Raw genomic sequence first — 21,457 nt, 5'->3', positions numbered from 1 at the left:
GTGAAGGCATGCAATTTTCAACATTGAGGAAAAAATCAATTAACAAAAGATAAAGATACTTAGATTGAAAGATAAAAATCATCATGATAAACACACAAATGATTATAAATTTAAAACTTATACAATATTAAAAATATTATAAAAAAATCAAAATAGGTTACGAAAAAACATTTGAAAACTGATTAGTTTGATGTTTCTTGATCTCTTAGATCACTAAAGGTCTCACTATTTTCGACACGAAATGACACAAAGTTAAAAAGTACAAATTTACCTAATACAACATGTTTCACATTTTTTTTTCAAAATTTTAAATTAGTGTGAGAAGATTACGAAGGTCAAATCATTTGAAAATTGCCAAAAATAGAAAATAGCCCTATTTTACTAATAATAAAAACACATTAGAATTTCTTCTTTTAGGTACCTCCCCTTCACAATAAAGAAATATCCTTGAATGATGGCCTTCCCTTCCTCTACCCCTCGAATCCACTTTCCTAAGCGTGGGTCTTCCGCGTACAACTTGGCAATAGCGACACTTTTTCTTTTCATTTATCAGTTTATTAAGCTAGGTATAACAGACACCATCATTACTTGAACACCCAACAGCACAAAGGCATTTGGCCAGGCAGGCCAAGTTAAAATATTAGTAATACAAGATACCATCCTCCGAATATACTCTTCAATCAAGAAAATTAAAAAGTTTTACGTCAGACGTGGCATCTGTAACGATAGATTTTTGCTACAACATGTCGGTGTCAGCCTGTCATGATGACGTGGCACAGACCCCTCAGCGGGTGCTTTGTCGCATTCATGTTCTACACACAATCCTATTTAAATGAATCAGGGAGGAGCGTATACGCAGCATAGAGGAGGGCAAGGGATTCGAACCCGCGACCATGGCGAGTCGATACAAGATGTGCCTGTGCTTCACTCGCAAGTTCAAATCAGATGGCGTTAATACTGTGGAGGATGTCGAGAAGCTGTTCGCGGCGTACTCTGAGAACGGGCAGATGAGCGCCAAGGATCTGCAGCGGTTTCTGGTGGAGATTCAGGGTGAGAGTGATGCGACGGAGAAGGACGCCGAGACGATCATTCGCACGCGGTTAGGGCATTTCCGCCGTCACTTTACTTGCTCACAGTTTTACGAATTTCTTTTCGCCGAGGATCTCAATCCTGCTTTGAATTCAAAGGTATTCTCGTTTCAATCCTCTCTGTTTTTGCCTTTTCCTGCGGTAATTTTGCTACGCGGCGTCATATAGGGATTATTTACTGCATTCATTCTGTTTCCAAAATTTCGTTTAAATGTATTCTGTATGACGCGAGGGAAGAAATATTTGCACCAATTCGGAAAATTAGGTAGTATGTAGAAGAATTAGGTGCGTCTCTGTAATCTTCTGCTAAATATTTACATCAATTTGGAAAATTAGGCAAGAATGTCCAAGAATTAGGCGCGTCTCTGTAATCCTAAATATTTACATCAATTTGGAAAATTAGGCAAGAATGTCCAAGAATTACGTGCGTCTCTGTAATCCTCTGCTAAATATTTGCATCAATTTGGAAAATTAGCCAAGAATGTCGAAGAATTAGGCGCATCTCTGTAATACTTTGCTAAATATTTGCATCAGTTTGGAAAATTAGGCCAGTATGTTGAAGAATTGGGCGAGGCTCTGGAATCATCTACTGCTAACTAATGATCAAATTAACTGTAACTACTGAATCAACAAAATTATATTCTGGAATTTGAACCTAAATTAGAAGGTATCAACAGTCGGCACGAATCGATCGAGCTGTCAATCAGTCTTACTGAACAATAAAATTTAGACATTCGGTTAAGAAGGGTAGGTCACATATCCATTTTAGCTTGGATTGCCTTACTGCGACCATAGCAACTTCTAGAAATATTTTTTTAGTACTGTTTTAATTATTTTTCTAGGGTTTGTGTGTGGAGGCGTCGTAGTATGGGGAAAAGGTAAATTGCATTAGTTTTTGTTTTTTCTTTCTTGTTTTTGGTAGATTGTTGAATTATTATATCTTTTATATATTCTTTTCTACATTTTTTCATTCGTATTATTTGTTATTTTTATTTGATAGTTATCAAAATTTATTTATGCAATATATTATTTGATAGAAATAGAAATTGGTTTATATTTTGTTAAAGGTTTGATTAAATAATATTGGTTTTATAAAAAAATGAATTTGAAGAAGGATGATTAATATAAAAATTTATATTCTATTTAATATTTTAATTTTGTTTTTTTGCATAAATTGAATATAGAAATGAAAAATATTATTTAATATGAGGTATGTAATTATGAATGCAAATATAAAAATAGCATTAAAGTTTTGAGAGTTAAAATTAGATCATATTATGTAAATCTGAAATTAAATAGAGATATTATTGATTCCAACATATTTAAATGATTAGTCAAAAATCAAATAGACATTATTGATTCCAACACATCAAATTGATTAGCCCCCACAAGGTTTCTATTTGATGATAGAAGCCCAAGGAGAAGAGAATGATCAATATTCTTTATTAAAATGCATAATTAAAAAACATCTGAATAAATAAGGGCAAGTGAGTAGCTGAGTTGGTGTGAAGGTGAGTCATGAGGTGTAGTGTTAGGCTAATAATCTTGGTGCTATGCATTAACCACGGTTCGAGTCACATTAGATTACCACAAACCCTTTTAAGGGTGAGTGAGTAGCCAAGTTGGTGTGAAGGCGAGTCGTGAGGCGTAGTGTTAAGCTAATGATCATGGTGTTACACATCAACCGCAATTCAAGTCACACTAGGTTGCTACAAACCCTTTTGGCATTAATAATCTTGATTGTGAAAACCAATGTATTATAAAAAAGGAAGCTCTGCAAGTTGATGATCCCTGATCGTTGCTATGGAAGCTCCTTTGTGCCTCATGCTAACCACAACTACAATGGCTCCTACAGAAATACTTGGCCCTTCAACAAATAGTCGTCAAAACCCCTAGCCTAGGACAAAGCTCCTTAGAATCCAATGCAACAACATAACCAAGACCCTAGGTCTTTCCCAAACAACATGACCCTCCTTACCTCAGAGAGCCCTGCCAGCAGAGGCAAACTAACCATGGGTCTTATTGGGGTTTTGCTAATCAATGAAAACAAACAACTTCTAGCTTTAAGTTGATTAGACATAAATTCAGGCAGGAAAAATGTTAAAGCCAAGTTGGAAGTTGTTGGTTGTGCTGTGTTGCAAACCAAACTTAGATTGGGAAATAACTCCTTGTCCTGAGGACAATGAAGATTTTGTTATGGACTGTTAGGGGCTGCAATGCCCTTGACAAGGTTCATTTGATCAAGCGATCACTTGATAAAAAAGGGCTTGAAATCATTCTCATACAAGAAACTTAACTTAGTGGTCCAAATGTGATTGGTTTTAGTAAGAACTTTAATTGTTGGAAGTATTCCTTTATAGATGTGCATGATGTCTCAAGGGGTTTGGGCATGCTCTGGAATCAGGATGTTGTAGACATCAATTTGTTGGCATTAGGTGATTCATGGCAAGTAGCTTATGCTGTTTCAAAACAACTACATGCGAGCTTTAATCTCCTAAATGCGTATGACCCTATAAGCACTAATGAGTTGCGAGAACTATGGGAACGAATCTCATGGACTCTTTTAGTTTCAAGATAAACATTTGATTATCGGTGGAAATTTCAACTTTGTCCTTCACCCATTAGATAAATGGGGTGGATGAGTCTAGGAAAGCTCAAAACAACAATACTCCAAGACTTTGTTTCAAATAATAACATGAATGAGTTTCTCTTTAGTCTGGGGATTAGACGTGGACCAATAAAAACATGGATTCTCCAACATTACGGAAAAGATGGACAACTTTTTCATGGTGGGTAATTGAGCAAATTTTCCTTGGCATCTTTCGGCTAACATCCTATCATTAATAGGTTTAGACCACTTCCCAATTAGTCTTTGACTTTAGGAGGGTACTACTTTGGATAGATGCCCCTTCATACTTGAAAAAAGTGGTTTTGTGTTGCTGGAATCAAGGAGTTGATTCAAGATCGATGGATTTCTGCTCCATAGTGGGAAGGTAACAAAGCTTTCAATTTCTTTAAAAAAATGCAATTTTTTAAGGAACTTCTTAAACAACAGAGTATCATAGTTTTTAAAAACATCTTTATAAACAATGTGAGAGTTGAAAACGAGCTTAATGAGTTAAATGCTAAAATAAAGGAAGGTACAACTTGTATTGATTTTGGTCATGAGGAAAAACTTAAAGAAGAATACTTAGAGCTTTTGCAAAAGGAAGAACCCTTTTGGTGACAAAAAACCAAGGAAATGTGGCTTGAGGAGGGTGACAAAAATACAAAGTTTTTGCATAGGTCTGTTAAAGATAGACATTCGATAAACACCATCTACTCAATAAAAGATCTAGGAGGTACTCTGCTCATTGAAGTAAGGGAGATAAATAAAGAAGGGGTTCGATTCTTCTAGGAGGTACTATGCTCATTGAAGTAAGATTGGAAGGAAAAATGTTAAAGCCAAGCTGGAAGCTATTGGCTATGCTGTGGGGCAAACCAAACTTAGATTGGGAAAAAGAGTATAATTGTCCTGAGGACAATGACAATTCTCTCATGGAATCGTAGGGGTTGCAATGCCCTTGACAAGGTTCATTTGATCAAGCAATCCCTTGATCAAACAAGGCTTGAAATCATTCTTTTACAAGAAACTTAACTTAGTGGTCCAGATGTGATTAGTTTTAGTAAGCACTTAGTTGTTGGAAGTATTCCTTTATAGATGTGCATGACTCCTCAAGGGGTTTGGGCATGCTCTGGAATCAAGATGTTGTAGACATCAATTTGTTAGCACTAGGTGATTCATGGCAGGTAGCTTGTGTTGTTTCAAGACAACTACATGGGAGCTTCAATCTCCTAAATGTGTACAACCCTACAAGCACTAGTGAGTTACAAGAACAGTGGGAGTGAATCTCGTGGACTCTTTTAGTTTCAGGATAAACATTTGATTGTGGGTGAAAATTTCAACACTATCCTTCACCCATTAGATAAATGGAGTGGATGAGACTTCCAAGACTTTGTTTCAAATAATAACATGAATGAGATTAATTTTCAGTCCAGGGATTAGACAAGGACCAATAAAAAAAATGGATTCTCCAACATTGTGAAAAAGATGGACATATTTTTCATGGTGGGTAGTTGGGCAAATTTTCCTTGGCATCTCTCAGCTAACATCCTATCGTTAATAGGGTTAGACCACTTCCTAATTAGTCTTTGTCTTTAGGAGGGTACTACTTTGGACAAATGGCCCTTCAAATTTGAAAAAAGTGGTTTTGTGTTGCTAGATTCAAAGAGTTGATTCAACAAAGCTTTTAATTCCTTTAAAAAAATGCAATTTCATAAAGAACTTCTTAAACAATAGAATATAGTAGTTTTTAAAAACATCTTTGTAGAAAATGAGAGAGTTGAAAAAGAGCTTAATGAGTTAAATGCTAAAATAATAAAGGAAGGTATGACTTGTATTGATTTTGATCACAAGAAAAAAAACTTAAATAAGAATACTCAAAGCTTTTGCAAAGGGAAGAAATCTATTGGCGACAGAAAACCAACAAAACATGGCTTCAAGAAGGTGGCAAAAATACAAAGTTCTTGCATCACTTTGTTAAAGATATGCATTCGATAAATACCATCTACTCAATAAAAGATTTAAGAGGTACTCTACTCACTGAAGTAAGGGAGATAAATTAAGAAGGGGTTTGGTTCTTCCAAGAGGGTTACAAAGCATAGATGGTTGATATTTAGGATCCAAATGATAGTCTCAACCTCATTACTTCTTTTGTTTATGAAGCTCAAAATAAACTTTTCACTAAGAAAGTCACTGTAGAGGAGGTTAAAATTGCTTTGTTCAACATGGGAGGTGATAAAGCTCATAGCCCTGATGGATATCCAATGTTGTTGTTTCAAAACCTTGAGAGTTTATTTGCACAAGACATTTGGGAAGTGGCAGAAGAATCTAGACTTGGAGGCCTTGTCCATATGGATTTAAATAATACCTTTATAACATTGATATCCAAAAAAGACCCACTCTTTTGAAGATTTCAGGCCTATTGCATTATGTAATTCTCTATCTATAAGGTGATTAAAAAGTTATTGCAAACAGATTGAAACTGGTGCTGCAAACGAAACCATTCACTCAATTCAACAAACTATAACTGAGAGAATGTGGGTCAAATTGGACATAAAAAGGGCTTATGATGACGTAAAAAAAAGTTTTTGTTTGTAGTGTTGCATAATATGGGTTTTGACTAAACATAGATCAGTTGGATCAAGTTTTGTATCAACACTCCAAGATTCTCCATCTTAATCAATGGTTGTCTATAACCCCTTATCCCTCTTTGAAGGGACTAAAGGTATTCAGCCAAGAGACCCTTTATCCCTATTTGAAGGGACTAAAGGTATCCAATAGGGAGACCTCTTATCCCCTTTTTTGTTTATCATAATGGCTAGAGCTTTGAGGTGTTTGATCTCTCACAGGTGAAGTATTAGGAGCTGGAAAGGCATTAAAGTTGTACTACATGTGGAGTAGATTACACATCTCCAATTGTTGATGACACACTTTTGTTCTGGGTTTCGTCACTTAGAGAGGCTCGAATGATGTAACAAACTTTGGATTCGTAAAACAATATTTCAGGGCAAAAAATTAGCTAGCACAAATCTTGGGTTTTCTTCTTTCATACTGAAGGGGATAAGTAGAGGGAAATTGGTAGAACTTTATGCATCAAGTTGGGTAAATTATTGGGTAATTACCTTGGAGGTCCCCTATTTGTTGGAGCAAGTCATCCATGTGGAAGAATCTTGTTAGCAATTGTTTTGATATAATGGATAGCTAGAAAAGTAGATGGCTATCATCTGTGGGTTGAATTCTGATATTGAAAGCAATCATCTTAGTCATTCTTGTTTACTCAATGACGTGTTTTAAAATTCACCAAAACATCCTTCATCAAATTGAACAAAAAATGAGGAGGTTTTTCTAGAGTGGTGCACAAGATCAAGATAAGCTCCCCCTCTTAGCATGAGATAAAGTTCACACTAGCAAAACAATTAAGGGATCGAGTCTCAGGAACTGGAATCTGCTAAATGAAGCTCTGAGAGCTAAATTGATTAGGCACATTTATACCCAACCTACACGTCTATGGGGTAGGATACTGAAATCTAAATACTTAAGACACGAACAATGATGAGAGAATTCTGACAATTAAAAGTCCACCTAAAGGTTTAGGCCATCCAAAATTTTATGATTTCTTATAGACATGTTATAACTGATCATCTTTCATGGCAAGTTTCAATTGGTGAATCTACTTATTTTTGGCACGACTCTTAGAATGGATATGATAACATGCCAGTTAATGTAGAATGAACACAACTGAAAGACTGGTGAAAAATAAATTGGGGAGATAAGCTGTTTCACTACTCAAAAATTTGAAAAGACTCTTTGGGGTAGTTAAGAACTTGGAAGAATACGTATGATTCAAATGTACCAAGGCATCTTTGAGTTATACTCCAAACTCTCTTTGATTCATGACCTACAATGTGGAGTAGCAATTCAGATAAAATTATTTGGGTGACTGCAAAGAATGGATCTTATTTGGTTAAGCTTGGGTATAATCTTCTAGAAAGAGCAACCAAGTTACAAGATTGGCCTACACATCTATTTTGGGGAAAGGAGTGCCTTCCAAAAGTGGGATCCTTTGCATGGTTGGCCTTTAGAGGTCGAATACTCGCAAAAGAAAGGTGATGTAGGTTGAGTATTTTGGGTCCCTTGAAATGTGTCCTATGTGTAAAAGTTGAAGAAATTGTAGATCATTTGTTGGTTTAATGCAACATAACCCAAGCATGTTGGTCAATGCAAAATAACTTGAAACTACACCTTCAAGCTTGGCCTTTAGCAACATTGAAATCCATACTTTGCCTAGAATTTAAGCCCCTCAATAGTGATCTAGAAAATATGGAAAGAGTGCAATAGGAGAATCTTCCAAGATAAGTAAAAAACTATAGAAAGATTCTTTCTAAGGATCAACCAAGCCATCCAATAGACTATTAGTGATGTTGTTTCACAGTTTGGTACTAGCAATACTCCATTTACACAAACTAATCAAAGACTACAATTGGTGTGGCGAGGTGTTTTCATTCGCCTTGTGAATGGGCCTGGTGAGGTTGATCTCAAATTTGCTCCTAGGGAGCCTATGGTATGGGAAAAACCACTTGATGGCTGGTGGAAATGCAACTTTGATGACACCTCGAAAGGTAATCCAGGTGCAAGTTTTATAATCATAAATGCTAATGGTGACTTAATTGCTTTAGGAGTGAAGAGACTACAAGATAGAACTAATAATGTTGCTGAGGTAGAAGTTTTCTTACTAGCAATTAGAGAATCAAAGAAACTAAGCGTGACCAAACTCCATGTGGAAGGGGATTCCCTTATAATCACAAATGCAATAATAAAGGGATCATTGGAAGCTTTGCACCTCCAAAATTACATCTCAAACATTTGACAAGAAATCAGAACTTTGAAGAACTTCAAAATTTCACACATCAAAAGGATGGGAAACAAGGAAGTTAACCAAATGCCCAATTGGGCCCTAACACTAAATTTAAATCAAGTGGTGGTGGAGAACTTGAAAGATTTAATCCCAAATCCCAAGGGTAATTATGCAGGTGTTGGAAATGAAAGTTGAAATTCTTAAGGCCCAAACCCACACAAACTTGACAGAAAAAAATCATACATTTTAAATGAGTTTAAAGGTAGTGCTTAATGATGGGTGAATTATACTCTTTGTGTTGTGTGACACATTTAACAAGGTAAGGAATGAACATCATTCCACTGATAGGCTTATTAGAGGAGTGAAACCTTGTTTTTTGAGGTGTGGTTCAGGTTGGTGACATTGTGGCAGGGTAGACCAAATATGAAGATTTATATGTAGGAACAATGTTGAATTTTTGGTTATAACCAATTGCCTAAGACAAGAAAGCAAGAAACTTTGTAAAGAAGATGGTAAGGACTCCCGTGTTAGAACAATTTTGACGGGTTGAGCGTTCACGAAGAGACCCTGTTTTTCAACATGGAATGTTGCTATGTGTAATTGGCAAGGTACCAGTGCTTTTATCTTGTTTTTGACAACAACAAAATTTTGTAAGGATAGATCTTTATTTTGGATGATGTGTTAGGATCTATAAAACTTTGAAATATTTCCAAAGAAATGATCTTATCAATGAATTTCCTGAGGTAGCTGAATGTACTTTACTTTTATGACATTTAATAAAATTTAAATCTTATTACCGAGAAATAAAAAACACCTGAATAAATATATTGTTTTTAAAATTCTTTTAAAAATAAAATAAAACTAATTAATGTTTCAATATATATAAATAGTCAATATTACTTCATAATGAGAAGAGTGATATCTCATTTTTCATTTTTTTAATGTTTTAAATATAAAACCTCTTTAAATATGATCACATTTATACTAAAATCTGATTTTTTTTTTTTTTTTCTAAAAAATAATAAATTAAGAATTGCATAATCTATTATTTTTCTCCTAATATAAGTCCAACTTTTAATGGGGCCTCACATCCCTATTTGAAATAAGGAATGTAAAATAAATAAATTTTGTTTTTTATATTAAAAGCAACCAAAAAATAAGGAAGTTGTCCCTTAGTTACAATGCATGGGGGTAATCATCAACAATTTGAACATTGTGGGCACAATAATAACATTAAATAGATAATCTAACAAAAATTAGCCACTTAATACCAAAAACAAAAACTAGGTGTTAATAACAAAAAATATTTCATAGCTAACACCTCCAAAGACATAGATTGCATAACCATAATAATATAAACTATGCTATTTACACACACCATTAAAGTCTTAACCATAATGAGCCCTTTGACACTTTGATTGAATTTCAACTTGAGTAAAATAGTGTACAAGAACTTCCATTTACTTTATCATAAGCTTTTGAAATGTCCAATTTGAAAACCATACTCGAGCTCCAACTTCTATTTATGGAATGAATGATCTCATGAGTGGCTACAAAAACACTATAATATTTGGTGATCAAACACAAACCTTTTGTGGTAGGGGCTAATGAATTTGTCAAGGAGAAGTGTCAACCTATTATATTAGCCAACACTTTTGAGAAGATTTTATAAATAGTGTTGCAAAGACTTATAGGCCCAAAATCAACCATAGTCTTTAGATCTTGAACCTTTTGGACAAGAACAATACAAATTTTATTAAGCTTCCTAAGAAGTTTCCCAGTTCTAAAGAAGAGAAGTCTTGGGTAACTTTAGTTACATCATACTGGACCACATCGCAAAATTCTTGAAAGAAGGTAGGAGGAAAGCCATATGTCCTGGGGGCTTTATAAGCCCCCATAGCAAAAATTGCTTCCCTAACTTCTTCCTCATTGAGTAGTGCCAAATGTAATGCATTGTCCACACCTTGAATCACAATAAGGAGGTGGTCAAGGAGGCTATCCCGAACCACCATGAACTAGTTATAATCTTGTTGTACATAAAAGCTGGATGAAGAAGTGAGAGTCAATTTCTCCAATTTTGGCCTCAATAATAATTTCTTCATTATTGTCTATAACAATGATTTAATTGTATTCCACTTTTTCTATTTATTGGTTGATATGTGGAAAATTGTCAAGTCCTTGTCTCCCTCTATAAACCACTAGACCCTTGATCACCAATTTTAGTAGATTTCCTCATTAGATAGGTCGTATTTCCCTTTCTTTCTTCTGGGATTTTTGTTCCTTGTAAATCAACTAAGAAAAAATGCCCACAACAATTAATTGTTGGAAATGCTCAAGATTAGATTTGATTTCCTTCTTTTGCTTGAAGATGTCCCCAAAAGAAGTCTTATTCCAATCTTTTACCTCCCTTTGGATAAACTCCAAATTCTGTGATATCGGAAACATGTCAAAACCTTGAAACCAGAGTAGCCTCACCTTTAAATGCAATTATTGAAGTTGTTATGGGAGGTCCACATTATTTCATAGTGGAAAGGAGGGTGGCTTGAATAAGGTTTCTTAGAGGTGAGTGGTCTGAGACTATTATTGGGAGGGCTTTGAGGGAGGTGTTATGACCCAAGGCCCATTTGGAGGACATCAATAACCTATCAAGCCTAACTTGAATCAAGTGAGATCCTTTCTTATTAAGGGATTGCCTTGTAGCTATAGTCAATTAGACCTCCCATCTTCTCAAAAGGATAGAATAGGGAATCAAAGTCAACCACCACCAAATTGAAAGCTTCTAATCCTCAAAGATTATAGAGGAAATTTCTCCCTATACTAGAGATCTTTGCGCTCTTGTTGGGGGCATAAATATTGAAAACTTACCAAGAAATGCTAACAAGGTGAAAGGACAAAACAAGACAAGTTTGGGAAAAATGGCTTGTTCATCTAACTTACTCAGATTCAACAACGTGGCAACATCTCTAGAGGCTCCTTTAGTTTCACTATAATAGAAAGACACACCCAACCATAATTTGTCAACAATACCATAACTTGTCAACAATTTTAGCAAAATTCTAGAAAGTCATCTTAACCTTCTTATAAGCAAAAATTAATTTTGAAGTCCCTAATGTACTACTTTAATGCAATTTGAATTTGGGGGTTGTTCAAGCCCTTCATGTTCCATGAAATGAACTTCTATTTTTACCACGATAAGGGACATCTAGAGTCAATTGCATGCCATTAAAATTTATATGGCCATCGCCTCATGGCTGAGCATATGTTGAAAGGGTTTGCTGCTAGTCCCCACATCTATCTTTTTTACTGTCTTGTCGTCTTCTTCAAAACTTACAATTCAAGGAAAGAAATTGACTTTGTGACTTTAATAGTAGGTCCCTCCCCAAAATCTCTAGCCATGTGCAACCAAATCCCAAATGGGAGATTAAAATTTAAAAAATTAGGCAGGAAAATGAGTAGATGTCAATCCAATAAAAAGATAACTAGTGAGAAAATCTTAAACTAACCCTTTTATGTTAATAAATAAATATTATAATCAATATTTACTTTACTTAATGGGAAGAGTTTTATCTTGCTGTTCTTTTTCTTTATTTGTATAATTTAAAAAAATTAAACTTCATTAAATATGATTTTACAAGGATGATGTGGGTAGCATTTCTTAGAGAAAATTCTGAAGCTTTTGAGAAATTCAAGATATTCAAAAGTAGAGTAGAGAACGAATAAGGAATGATGATAAAATTCTTAATATCAAATAGAGGAGGTTAATTCATTTCAAATAAGTTTAACATATTTTGTGAGAATAATGGAATCAAGAGACAACATTTATCCCCTAAGACACCACAACAAATTGGTATAGCTATGATGCTTGAAGATAATGTGTCACATAACTTTTGGAGAGAAGTAATGAACACCACAATATATACAATGAACAAAGTTCAGATCAAACAAGGAACTAGTAAGACACCTTATGAACTTTGGTTTTGACATACACCTATTGTGAAATAATTTAGAATATTTGGAAGAAAATGTTACATAAAAAGAGAAGTTAATATTGGGAAGTTTGATGCTAGAAATGATGAAGGTATATTCCTTGGATATTCTTTGAAAAATAAGGTCTATATTTTTTTTAAATCAGAGATTGAAAACTATTTTTGAAAATGCTAATGTGAAAGTTGATGAGAAGTTCATAATTCAAGAAAGGATAATTGATTATGATTCAGATGAGAATATTAATCAAAGACCTAACAATTAGAATGAAGTATTTAATTAAACTAACAACGACTTGTAGGAAGAAGAACCTAGAGAAAAAATCAGAACAAAGCAAGGAACACCTAGATATGTTGCAAGAAATCACCCTATGAGTCAATTAATTAGAAGTACAAATGAAGGAGTAATGACGAGGAACAAGCTAAATGAAGAATTATGTTTTATTTCACAAGTCAAACTTAAGACTGTAGATGAAGCATGTAAAGATGAATTTTGGATGAAAGCTATGAAAAAGGAACTTGAGCATATTGAAATGAACAAGACATGTGGGAATTGGTCCCTAGACCTAAGGACAAGAAGTGGTGAGGAACAAATCACAGTTTCTATGCAAAGGATATTCACAATAAGAAGGAATTGATTTTGAGGAAACTTTTGCCTCTGATGATAGATTGGAAGTAGTAAGAGTGTTTTTGGCATATATCTCTAACAAGAACTTAAAAGTATATCAGATGGATGTCAACTCATGTTTTCTAAATGGAGGACTTAAAGAGGAGGTTTATATTGAACAACCTGATGGTTTTCCTTTGAAAGAAGACAAAGATATGGTTTACAGATTAAAGAAAGCATTGTATGAATTGAAGTAAGCACCTAGATCATGGTATGCAAGATTGGACAAATATTTAATCAGTTCAAGATTCAAGAAAGGCAATGTAGATGGTAACACGTTTAAGGAAAAATATAGAAGGATTATTGATTGTTGAAGTGTATTTTTTCGAGGCTTTAGGTCTTTTTTTGATGGAAACATCACAACATACATCGATGTAATGTCCCAGTACTAGGGTTATTTTAAAATGAGTAAACTTGTAAATAAATGGTAGATCCAAACAATAATTTACATTAACTATATTATTCTAAATGCACAACTACGCCATTTCTAAACCCCAAACTTAAGGATGTCTCTAGATTAGATTTCCTAACCCTTATTTATTTCCACTATCTATTCTAGATTGCAACCCTTGAGGTTCATTTTGGATGTGACATCTTCTATCCAAGGCCAATCACATATGCATATGTTGACATCATCTAGATATTCTGGCACATGGGGATTATACTAGTCTTTGTCATGTCAGTTAGATGGAGGTTACAACAATTTCACATACCAACATTATAGGGACTAAACCAATGTCTTTGGTGTTGGTCAAATGAAGATTATGTTAATCTCTCATACCAACACAAAAATCTCGTCTAGCCATTCATATGTGGTTCTACTAATCTCTCGCACTACAATGATAGCCAGTCATATGGGGTTTTACTAACTATTCACACTAACACCATGAGGTTCCATTTAACTTAACCAGTCATATGGGGATGACCTCAAACCCTACACTAGCACATAGCCATTCATATGGAGATGAGTGTAGTCCCTACACTAGCATTATGACAGTTTTGATTTGTTACTTCTTATATTCAATTTATAAATGTAACATTAAATAATCATTATACATCATTATGTGAATTCCTATTATTAAATATACATAAACCTTTTCAGTATCATTTTGAATGAATATATTTTTCAAATGATATATATATATATATATATATATATATATGACATTTTGAATATACACCATACATTATATACATACCTTTATGATGACTCTACCACCTTATAGATTCGTCTTTCTTCTCACATTACATATATACCAAGAGGTATGTGATTAAATATCTTTTGTTACCTGGTTCTATTTTTTCTTTTTGATAGAATTCTTCTCCTTTTTCTTATTCAATGTAAATTTATAAATCTTGTTTTATTTGTCATCTATGTCCTTCTAAAAGTCACAATCCTTCACTATCCTTTTGAACAAGGGCACATAGTGTCAAGTTCCTACAAATGAAGAATAATATGAACATAGTTTTTGAAAAATAATTTTTTGATTATTAAGCATTGTTTTGTTGAACTATTTTTTCTTTTCTTCTATCATTGTGTGATCAATTAAAACTAAAATATGATTGAATTATCTTATTTTGTTGTACGATGAAGTGGCTAAATCTCAATATGTTTTGTTTGGAAGAATCTATTTTCTTTAACATTGTTTTATTTTGACTAAACTCAATGTATTATAATATTGTTCAAAATATTAAATAATATGTAATAAAAATCTATATTATACAAATAATAAGATTTGTGATGATATTATAAGAATTGTAATATTTTTTTATCATTATATAATTTTATTGAATATATTTATATATTTGTAGTTTCATGTGAAAAACCTATTAATATTAGCAAGGTTATCATAATAAATGAAATCGAAAGGTTATAGGTGAAGTGTCACCCAAATTCATGTAAATCAGTCTTTTTTATTTTGTCAATCATTTTTTCACTAAATAAGATGTACACAATATTTATAATTTTTGTTAGATTGGTTGACATTATTTATTATTTTATTTGATCTCCAAGAGTGAAATGTATAAAGTTTGTAAAATCATTTATTGAGTTTTGTGCACAAAAAGCTAAAATCTTTGAAACTACTCCTAGCAAAAATAACCAATGAAATCTCAAATAAATAATTTCTTTTCAATCATTAAAAATGTACCATATATTAGAACTTTATAGATGTAAAAAGTAGTTGAAAAATAAACTGATATGATTGGAAAACTAAAAATTGAAAATTGAAAAGTTGCATAGTTGCATTTCAAGGAATGCTATAGTATGTATCTGTCTATGACATGACAGGGACTAAAAAACAACCCTTCATAATCACATTCATTTCAAAAAGTCACAACACTTCATAATTACAATATTCTCCAACCTTTTGAAAAAGTCACTCCTTTATTTTTTGTCATTCCTTTACTATTCCTTAATCCTTCATAAGTTCTATCATCTCCTCTTTTTCCTTGCTCTTTAAACTCTATTCCCTTTTATATTTTAATTTGAAAGAGTCACATCTTTTTATTACATATCTTTTATCTTTTAATTAGATTTAGTTCATTTATATTATTCTTTATTATATTATATTATTTACTTATTTTTGTGTGTTTATCATCATTTTTTATTAAATTTTATTTAGAAATGTAACATACTTTCTACAACATTCTTTCTTATATTTAATTTAATTAATTTATTAATTTATTGTAATTGTATTATTACTAAATATTATTTTATTGATAATAGAATATATAAATTCAATTATTATTTCTTACTTTCATATAATTTTAGTACCATTATTTATTTAATAATATTGTATTATATAATAATTATTAAAATTTTATTTTAAAATGGGGACATGATAATAGATATCACCATCTCTACTTTTATATAGTAACTTACAATGATATGAGTGAGCATACATCCAAATTAGAAGATTCTTTTGGTTAAATGTGGGATCATGTCAAATTCACTTAGGGGGGTCTGTTTGGCTGTAGGAATATAAAAATGGGAATAGGAATACTTATTGTTGAATAGAAAATGGGGTTATGTATTCCTATTCTTGTTTAGTTCACCCAAGATTTGATGTGGAATTCACAGACTCAAAAAATTATGTTTTCTAAACTAAAAAAAATTAGAATAAGAATACGTATTCCAATTCCACCTATTTAGGTGGAATAGAAAATGCTCATTTTTGGGCCAAAATTGGAATATGTATTTCAATTTTATTCCTATTCCAATTCTAATTTGGTGCATCCAAACAGAGAATTCAAAATTTTAAGAATATACATATGCCCATTCCACTTGTATTCCCGTTGCCAAACGGGACCCGAAGTGTCAAACCTAACCCAAGTGAGCCTAAGAGATTTATTTTAGATTTGGAAACGTTATTTCAAAATAATAAATTTAGAATTATATAATTTATTGTTTTCTTGTATAACTCCGTTAGTAGATTTATGTCTTTAGAACATTCCTTCGATTAAGCAACCACATGGTTTATCATGTGTCAAAGTTGACCTAAACATGCCTCTAAGAGTTTGAACTTTGGTGGAAAACTATCTCTAACCCATGCCATCATCCTTACTAATTATAATTAACCAAGTGAGCTGGGACTCTTTAAAATAAAGAATAAAGTACATTGATAATATGACAAGTTTTGAGAATTAAGAGAGACTAGTCAAATGTGGAATGAGGTTTAATAGTGAGACTAGTAGTTGGATACAATTACTTTATTAGTAGAATGTGATGAATTTTAAAATTCTATCATGTTAAATCTGAATTATATCATGTTACATGAGCACAATAAATAAATTATGAGATGTTATATTTGATCATATAAATTTAAAACTTAATATTTATAAAAACAACAGTGTACAATAAAAAACAAAAAACAATTTGAAATATTTGTGACATATATTTAAGAAGAGTTTTAAAAGTAAAATAAAAATCGTATGTTAAATGAGCGCACTAATTTATTAGATCATGTTACACGAGTATATTAGTTTAATGGACAATTAACAGGTTTTATTTCTTTAAGAATGAATTTTAAAACTATTATGTGATGCTATATTTGACCAGATTAATTTAAAACTAATTTTTTGAAGTAAAAGTCTTCACTGAGCAACTGTACACAAATAAGAACGACTTGAAATATTTATGACAGTGCACAATGTACGGGAGTTTGAAATATTTGTGACATTTTGGAACGAGCGAAACGAAAGTACTCCAGTAGAAGACGCCTCTCCTAGGTGCAGCGATAAAAGCCAATGGTGTAACTTCTAATCATCGACTAGGGGAATCGGGATGATGCAGTTTTTAATTGACAGCTGATCTACCGGATCAATGGTTCTTTCTACTGCGGATGTTCGAATGATGATTGGAAGTTGTTCGGAAGAAACTAAATTTTATGCAACAGAAACACCTATCAGTAGTTTGGTATTGTGAACATTAATTTTCCGGATAGATGGATACATACAAAGTTTGTGGGTGTTTTAGAAGGAAGTTCAGAGCAGGCCCAGCTGAGCCTCCTGGAGAAGTAAAAGATTTGTTCCAAAACTATTCTGAAAATGGTGTTATGAGCGTCACCCATCTACAAAAATTTCTTGTAGAAGTGCAGGGTGAAGCTGAAGCAGCCGGGGTGGACGCTCAGAAGACGATGGCTGCTCAGAAGCCAAACGACGCTCATAGATTGCGGTCACTTTTGACTGTTACGGTTTCCCGCCACGGTCTCGACCTCCAAGCTTTCTTGAGTTACTTGTTCAATGATGACCATAGTTTGCCTGTAAGATCTAATGAGGTAAGACGAGTCGTTGGTAGTGCCCCAAAGCAAATGACGCTTTCCATGAAGTATTAGTTTAAATTAGTCTCTACTGGTTAAGAACTTCTGTCTTTCTCGACTTTTGAAATAAGTCATAATGTGATTACGGGCGAATGGAGTATATAGAAATTTGATAAATTTGGATTATAGAAGTATTATATATAAAATATGATAAATTAGTAAAATATAAAATGAATATATAATATAATATCTTGGAAAGAAGCATATTACGTAGCAGACGGCCACTACACAATTACCTATGCTTATGTTCAAGATGATGCCAAATTGAATTTGACAATTTATTTATAAATTCCAGGCTAATGTAAATAGACTCCAATTTTCATATCGACTATTTTTTAAGAGGCCAAGGAAAAACTTCAGAACATTATTTGACAGATATCAGCGATCTTATTTTCCTCTCTTGGAGAACCGGAGCCATTCTATGCCATTTGCAATTTGTATAAAATTTAAATGGTTAAATAAAGTATGTTTATTTTATTTTTGTGCTGTACGATGTAAACTAAATCTAGCATGTTCGGAATTTGCGGAACGTTCATGAAGGTAGATTTCTGGATATAGTCACAAATTTAAAAATGCACATTCCCCTGATTGAGTTTATAAATATATGAGAATTTAGCGTAACACAAAAAAAATTAAGTGGACTTATTGCAGTGGATGATTATTTTGGTGACCTGACTGCAATGGTGGATAATGTAGGTTCACCATGATATGACAGCACCATTGTCTCATTACTTCATATACACGGGACATAATTCATATCTAACAGGTAATCAACTGAGCAGCGACTGTAGTGATGTACCTATCATGAAAGCTCTTCAGAAAGGCGTACGGGTCATCGAGCTGGACATTTGGCCAAATTCATCAAAAGATGACATACTCGTTCTCCATGGAAGGTATAAATTTCCAGCTGGTTAAGAAAATTTCTAACATTTACAGGGTATAGGCGACAAGGGTGATATTTATGGTTATACCTTTTGCTTTCTATAAGATAATTTTGATGTTATAAATTTATGTATTTTGACCAGTGATGTTGAAATATGATGGATAACTTGATAAGCTAGATGAGTATCAATAAATGAAAACCTAGTAGTTTCTGAAACACTCACAGACATTGAACATTCTAGATATAGATTTCTGATATTTGTGATCCAAGTCCAACTGTCCCTCAAACATAATCAATCACCACGTCATTTGTTCTTGAACAAAAGATTGCATCATTTGCCACATTTATAGCATTAAATTATCATTTGTTTTGGTACATATTTAATGACTGCATTTTTTATGACAAGCACTTTCTGTGTTTACTAGCTGAAAATAACTATTTTTAATTCACTAATGGAACCAAATGTTTGCTAACTCAGGACTTTGACTACTCCTGTAGACTTTAAGAAATGTCTCGATACAATTAAAAAGTACGCATTTGAAGCATCCCTGTATCCAGTCATAATTACTTTGGAGGATCACCTTACCAAAGATCTTCAAGCCAAAGCAGCAGCGGTAAATCATTAGTCTTGTGCTTAGGAGATTCCTTCTTTTGCCTACTATCTAAAATCAACTGTAGAGTATGTAGCTTTGACTTAATTTAACTTGTTTAGTAATTTCATGACAGTTGATCACCGAAACCTTTGGGGAATTGCTCTATTATCCAAAAGATATAGAAGTCTTGGAAGAATTCCCAACGCCAGAGTCCTTGAAGCGACACATTATCATCTCAACTAAACCTCCAAAGGAGTATTCAGATACGAAGACTGACGAAATTAAGGCAAATGGTGGCAAGTCGAAAGAAAAAGCACCTGATGAAGAACCTTGGGGTGATGACATCCCAGATTATGGGGCAGGTGTGCCAAGCGAAGGAAAGGTAATACTAACAGTACTCATATAAGTGTACTCAATTCAAATATTTATGTGCCTGCTGCTCCTTTCTTGCCCATATTATCCCTGTTTTCTGATGCTTCTCTTCCTTTTGCAAAATCAACATATTTTTTCACTTTTCACTCATCACCAGTTTCTAAGATCTTGAAGCTGTATGCTGGCAGGGTTCAAACGCCCTTGAGCCAGTTATAGAAGATTCTGATGATGACGAAGAAACTTTGCAAAGAAACCCAGACAGAGATGCAGCACCCGAGTACAAGCGCCTTATAACTATTAGAGCAGGGAAGCCAAAAGGGGTAACATTGAAGGATTCCATCAAAGTGGACGAGAAGCAGGTCAGACGGGTCAGTTTAAGTGAGCCACAACTTGAAAAGGTTGCCAGTTCTCATCCTAGTCATCTGGTTAGGTAATTCATGAAGGTTTGAGTCGTTTTCTATATTCAAAATTTCTACAATTTTGCCTTCTAGTATCTAAATAATTGGTATCTTGGTATTAACTATTTTGTTTAATGCAGATTCACCCAGAAGAACATCTTGAGAGTATATCCAAAGGGTACTCGGGTTGATTCATCAAATTATAACCCTTTGATTGCTTGGTTGCATGGGGCTCAGATGGTAGCTTTAAATATGCAGGTAAATCTGCCTTTGATGTTCATATTTTTCTCATTAGCTGTGTTACTAATATCAATAATCATTCTATAATCAAGATGATATTGATATTATCTGCTGGTTTTGTACATTTTCAATTTTTGAGATGCCCATTGCTGAGTTGGACATGGTTTATTACTTGAGCTATTTCATTCTGTGATCAACACGGTTATTATTAATATACCTCACACATAAACATATTAGGGATTGATAGATGTGAGGGCATGCTCAAATTAGTTGACAATTTAATTATTAACTTTTAAAATTGTGGTTGCATTAGATTATGGCTTTCCTGCTAGGACATAAACATCTCAAGCAATTTTTTACTTTATTGGCAGAGCTACCTCTAACTTGCAGAGACTTCTTTTGTGGAAAATGATCTAATTTTAGTTTGATCCTATCCTTTGTAACTTATTTCACAATTTCAATAAAATTTGCAACCAAAAGATATATGTTTACCTACTAATGTGGAAAGACGTATTACTTCTTTTCCATGACTAGTAAGGTCTTCATGAATCATAACATTTTCTCATTTTCTAGTTCTTAGTTTTCTTTAAAATAATTGTTGTCATTTCTTTTAGCTTGTGATCCCATTTTTCTATTCCTTTCACGTCTTCGTCAGTATAGAGCAGGTATTGTGATATTGCTATCAGAATTTAACTGTGTAGTTTTTGAGTCAAATCCATTGACACATATTTCATGAGTAGTGATTCACTCTAATCCATCTCTCACTAGAATAAATGGAACGCATAGTACTCATTGGATCTAGGTGATGCTGAAGCACCTGGACTTCCCAGGAGGTCACCATCCCAGGACTACTCCAGCTTGAGCTCACTCAAATACGGAGTTTCCTCCATGGTTAAACCCACTCTGCTTGCAACCAGGATGGGTGACCTCCCCGGAAGTCCCGGTGCTTCATCTTT

The 21,457-nt window shown here is 33.4% G+C and overlaps 1 protein-coding gene across 2 annotated transcripts in view; it reads left to right on the top strand.

The window, feature by feature from the left end:
- Nucleotides 1-857: 857 nt before the first annotated feature.
- PLC2 (phospholipase C 2) overlaps nucleotides 858-21,457 on the top strand; it is a 32,730-nt gene continuing 12,130 nt past the window's right edge. The window contains exons 1-6 of one of the 2 annotated variants that reach the window (XM_089793050.1): nucleotides 858-1,187; nucleotides 18,712-18,908; nucleotides 19,377-19,512; nucleotides 19,625-19,873; nucleotides 20,052-20,293; nucleotides 20,402-20,519. In XM_089793050.1, coding sequence (XP_089649176.1) covers nucleotides 894-1,187; nucleotides 18,712-18,908; nucleotides 19,377-19,512; nucleotides 19,625-19,873; nucleotides 20,052-20,293; nucleotides 20,402-20,519 — 1,236 coding nt within the window. In that variant the 5' untranslated portion in view covers nucleotides 858-893. Of the gene's footprint in view, nucleotides 1,188-17,354; nucleotides 17,974-18,711; nucleotides 18,909-19,376; nucleotides 19,513-19,624; nucleotides 19,874-20,051; nucleotides 20,294-20,401; nucleotides 20,520-21,457 lie in introns of those variants that run through there. The other variant, XM_089793049.1, reaches the window with a different exon arrangement.

The sequence above is a fragment of the Cupressus sempervirens genome, chromosome 7, assembly GCF_028749045.1.
Source record: "Cupressus sempervirens isolate cs-2001-9-10 chromosome 7, ASM2874904v1, whole genome shotgun sequence".
Lineage (NCBI taxonomy): Eukaryota > Viridiplantae > Streptophyta > Pinopsida > Cupressales > Cupressaceae > Cupressus > Cupressus sempervirens.
This window is presented reverse-complemented; position numbering and strand designations above follow the sequence as displayed.